Here is a 5,000-nt window from a genome sequence, read left to right as displayed (position 1 = left end):
TCACACACACATGCTCTCTCTCTCTCTCTCTCTCTCTCTCTCTCTCTCTCTCTCTCTCTCTCTCTCTCTCTCTCTCTCTCTCATCGCTGCCTCTTGGTTGGGTTGGGTTCCGCGGCACTTCTGACTGATGGTTCCTTGTTTGTGTTGCAGACACATCCAGATTAAAAGTTTGTTGGATGTTGCAGTTCCCTTGCTTAAAATTCTCTTCTTCTTCCTCTTCCTTTTTTCTTTTTCTCTTCCTCATATGTTTCAAGATAAAAAGTTTGTTGGGTATGACAGTTCTCTTGCTTAAAATTCTCTTCTTCCTCTTCCTCTTTCTTATTCTCTCTACGGGCGTTTCAAGATTACGTACGTGTTTGCTGCATACGGCAGTTGTCTTACTTCAGATTTCCTTCTTCCTCTTCCTCTTCCTTGCGTATGACAGTTCTCTTGGTTACAGTTCTCCTCCTCTTCCTCCTCCTTCTTATCCTCTTCCTGTTGGTTTTTCCTCCATCTACTTCTATTCTTTTATTCGTCATCTACCTCTCCTTCCTTTTTCTGGCTTTACTTTTTCCTCTCTTGTTTTTATCTCTCTTCCTCCTCCTCTTCTCCTCCACTTCCTTATCTCTATTTGACACACAAACCACTGTACAAATCCAATCACACACACACACACACACACACACACACACACACACACACACACACACACACACACACACACACACACACACACACACACACACACACACACACACACACACACACACACACACACACATTCTCTCTCTCTCTCTCTCTCTCTCTCTCTCTCTCTCTCTCTCTCTCTCTCTCTCTCTCTCTCTCTCTCTCTCTCTCTCTCTCTCTCTCTCTCTCTCTCTCTCTCTCTCTCTCTCTCTCTCTCTCTCTCTCTTCCTGGAACCCCGCTAATAATTTCTGTGACTCTTGGAAACAGTCGTGGTGAGCAAAGCGTTTTAGAATGCAGAACTGTGACGCGTTTAGTTAGTGAGGCAGTGACAAGATCTTGAGCTAGCGAGACTGAAACAGGAGGCATATAGCAAACATATTTCATAGAGTAGAGTGCACTGATTTTGGCTTGTCTTATCCATGTAATCGCTAAATTGTGTGACGCTTAGTGAGTGAATTAGGGAAGTGCCACATTTACCTAGCGAGACTGAAACAGGAGACACATAACAAACAGATTTCATAGACAAGCGTGTTTTTATTTCGCTTTGTCTTGTAGGTGCGATGCCAAATTACGAGGCGTTTAGTCAGTGAGGCAGTGACAAGACTTTTAGCGAGCGAGACTGAAACGAGAAGGAAGAGGGAGATGAGGAAGGGAGGGAGGAAGAGGAGAGGAGAGGAAAGGAGAGGGAGGAGAGGAGATTATGACCCTCTCTCTCTCTCTCTCTCTCTCTCTCTCTCTCTCTCTCAGACACTTTTTCTAGTCTTTTCCCTCTCATTTCCACGTATTCCTCCTTCCTTCTCTCCGCCCTACTTTTTCCTCCCTTCCTTCCTCCCCTCCTCTCCATGCGGTCTGTTTGTATGGAGGAGGAGGAGGAGGAGGAGGAGGAGGAGGAGGAAGAGGAGGAGGAGAAGGAACATATATAAGTATAGGAAGAGGAAAGAGATGGAGGAAGAGAAGTTTGAAATAAGAGGACTAAAAAAGAAGAGGAGGAGGAAGAGGGAGGGGTAAGAGGAGAGGGAAGGATAGGAGAACAGTAGGAAGGGTAGCCAGGAGGAAAGAAGGAATGGAGAAGGAAGGAGAGACGGGAGAGGAAAAGGAGACAAATTTACGTGAAGGACATGAAACGAGAAGAAGAGGAAGTGAAGGAGGAAGAAGAAGGAAAAGGAGGTGGAGAGAAGGTGGCTAAGAAAACGGAAGAGAGGGAGGAAGAGAGGGAAGAAGGGGAAAGAGGAAGAAAAGGAAGAAGAGCAGGAAAAAAAGAGCAGAGAGGGAGAGAGAGAGAGAGAAGAAGGAAGAAGGGAGGGAGAAGGAGAGAGGAATAGGAGGAAGAATGTGAATAGGGAGATAAATTTAGCTTACAGTTCTCTCCCTTTGAACCTAACTAGCTTCGTCCTCCTTCCTTCCTATTACCTTGTTCCTGTGAGACACGACAAAAGGCGAGAGTGATGGTGACTTTAATGGCGAGGCGGTGCAGGAGTGAGTCAGTAAGTGTCACCACCACGTCCGTTGCTTGACTGGGGCGCCTATTAATCACCAGTCACCAGGTAGCAGTGTGTCTGTTCTTTGTGTGTGTGCGTGTGTGTGTGTGTGTATTATGGGTGATTTGTTGGTGTATCTGTTTCTGTTGTTTATTTGGTGTCTGAATAGGGTCTCTCTCTCTCTCTCTCTCTCTCTCTCTCTCTCTCTCTCTCTCTCTCTCTCTCTCTCTCTCTCTCTCTCTCTCTCTCTCTCTCTCTCTCTCTCTCTCTCTCTCTCTCTCTCTCTCTCTCTCTCTCTCTCTCTCTCTCTCTCTCTCTGCTCTGCTCTGCTCTTCTCTGCTCTGAACTCATTCTATAATTCCTAGTATATTTTACCTAACAGTAAATCTAAATTAAAGCTGCAGATTCCTAAAAGACTGACTAAGTGACTAAGTAATCAATTGACTGCCTTCCTGACAAACTGACGTCTCCACTGACTGACTTAGCGACTGGAGTGGGCATGTTTTGAGTCAGTCAAACGGTTTCCGAGTGACTGAAGTGAATATATTGTGACTTTCTCCTTAGGGAACTGGCATTATCACTGGATCTTTTTTTTTCCTTTTAGTTTTCTTCCTTTTTGTTTCCCTAGACCTCTCAAGTGGTTCTAGTTGGCTGTCTTTTTCACTTGTTTCTGACAAATATTCTTTCTGTTTGCAGTGTCAGGGTTGGAATCTCTTATGGAACACTTCTTACACGTATAGTACTCAAAACCTTGCAGTTATCTGTCGTCCCAGAAATGACAAAACCAGATACACCTATAAATCTAGGTATAACAGATCACTGCAGGCAAAACATGGTTTCTTCCCCCCCAAAAAAAAAAAAAAAACCTATGACCGTATTCCAAAACCCTTTTAACATCAAAATAAAATAAAATAAAATAAAATAAAATAAATAGATAAATAAATAAAGTCCTTTCAGAAATCAGATAACAAGATAATCACAAATCGAGAAGCGAAGAATATCTTTGATACTTGAAAGCCAACAGTTATATTAGAACCTACGAAAAAAAAGCCTTTAACATTCCACAGACTCCTTCCAGAAATCACAGCATCCATCCTAAATCCAGATATACACAGACCACAGACCACAGGAAGCCAGAGTGCGTGTAATACTCACACAGATGCTCTCATTCATGGTGGCGGTGAGGTGTGCAGCGGAGTAGTCCCGTGGAAGCGACGGTGAGTAGTGGTAGGAGGAGGAGACGGGGAAGGAGGATCACCAAAGAGGCCGAACCTTCCTGAGACGAGCGAGTGTCTGGCTGGCTGGCAAGACCCACTGCTGATCCGCACCGCGTCCCTCCGAGTAACCACGTCACTACTGAATAATGCCTCGCCCTTCCCCCTTTTAAAACAGCTGCAACCCTACCGAACGCCCCTCACACACACACACACACACACACACACACACACACACATGTAAGGAAATTTGGGATTGACAGGCCGCTTTGACTTTTAAGCTTCTTACGAAATTTTGTCACGAATAGCTCGCGTTTGTGTTGTGTTGTGTTGACGTCAATTTTCTGTTGGTATTTTTCAGAGAATGAGTTGTGTTACTATTTTTTTTTTAAGTTCTTATTTCTCTATTTATTTATTTATTTATTTATTTATTCATTTATTTATTTTATGGATATGTTCTCTATTTGAAGAAAACATGATATTTTCATTTTTTCCTCCTTATATGTTTTTTGGAGTTTTAATTCACATGGATTGGTATAGAATATTATATAAAATGATATAATCTCTTTATTGATTCTTCATCGAAATTATTTATCGTATTTCATTTTCACTTAAACCTCTTCTTATTTCCCTTGAGCTGTTCCTTCATTTCTCTTCATCTGTACTTCTTTATTTTTTATTTTTTTCTCTTCGTTAATCTGACAATTAAATATTTTTTGTGTGTTTATTTCTATATGCTTGTCCGCCTATCATTCTCTCTCTCTCTCTCTCTCTCTCTCTCTCTCTCTCTCTCTCTCTCTCTCTCTCTCTCTCTCTCTCTCTCTCTCTCTCGCGCCTCCTCCTCCTCCTCCTCCTCCTCTCTTTTGTTCTCTTCTCATTACCAAAGACAATAACACATGTTTAAATTACAAATCTCGCTTTAATTGAGTCATCACGCAGGTAAAGGTAGAAAAACAGAGAGAGAGAGAGAGAGAGAGAGAGAGAGAGAGAGAGAGAGAGAGAGAGAGAGAGAGAGAGAGAGAGAGAGAGAGAGAGAGTGCAACGAGGCATAAATGGGGACTATAATAAGGCTCTTTAAAATCTATATAGTAAGAAAACAGCAAAGGAGGAAGTTAGTTAGCGAAGGCGTAGGTGGTGATGGGACTTGGCTGTACGTGTGTGTGTGTGTGTGTGTGTGTGTGTGTGTGTGTGTGTGTGTGTGTGTGTTGAGGTAAGGAGGTAGAAAGCTTGTTTGTTTGTGTGCACAGTGCTTTTTGAGAGAGAGAGAGAGAGAGAGAGAGAGAGAGAGAGAGAGAGAGAGAGAGAGAGAGAGAGAGAGAGAGAGAGAGAGAGAGACGGGGCGGGGGGGAGGTTAACAGCTGCTCAGAAGAAGTAGGCTACCCGTGTGTGTGTGTGTGTGTGTGTGTGTGTGTGTGTGTGTGTGTGTGTGTGTGTGTGTGTGTGTGTGTGTGTGTGTGTGTGTGTTTTTACTCACATATGATTTTTTCCTTTTAGTATCCTTTGAACTGTAGCGTCAGAGAGAGAGAGAGAGAGAGAGAGAGAGAGAGAGAGAGAGAGAGAGAGAGAGAGAGAGAGAGAGAGAGAGAGAGAGAGAGAGAGAGAGAGAGAGAATTAAGTCTTGACATCTGAGCTTTAGATTGT

At 43.2% G+C, this 5,000-nt stretch overlaps 2 protein-coding genes across 5 annotated transcripts in view; one reads left to right on the top strand and one right to left on the bottom strand.

The window, feature by feature from the left end:
- LOC135091888 (troponin C, isotype gamma-like) overlaps nucleotides 1-3,525 on the bottom strand; it is an 18,152-nt gene extending 14,627 nt beyond the window's left edge. Inside the window, exon 1 of one of the 2 annotated variants that reach the window (XM_063989948.1) lies at nucleotides 3,301-3,525. In XM_063989948.1, coding sequence (XP_063846018.1) covers nucleotides 3,301-3,318 — 18 coding nt within the window. In that variant the 5' untranslated portion in view covers nucleotides 3,319-3,525. The remainder of the gene's footprint in view (nucleotides 1-3,300) is intronic. The other variant, XM_063989949.1, reaches the window with a different exon arrangement.
- The window catches only part of LOC135091884 (anaphase-promoting complex subunit 2-like), a 74,968-nt gene that overhangs the window by 25,588 nt on the left and 44,380 nt on the right, over nucleotides 1-5,000 (top strand). The window lies entirely within an intron of this gene.

This window comes from Scylla paramamosain, chromosome 38 (genome assembly GCF_035594125.1).
Source record: "Scylla paramamosain isolate STU-SP2022 chromosome 38, ASM3559412v1, whole genome shotgun sequence".
NCBI lineage: Eukaryota > Metazoa > Arthropoda > Malacostraca > Decapoda > Portunidae > Scylla > Scylla paramamosain.
This window is presented reverse-complemented; position numbering and strand designations above follow the sequence as displayed.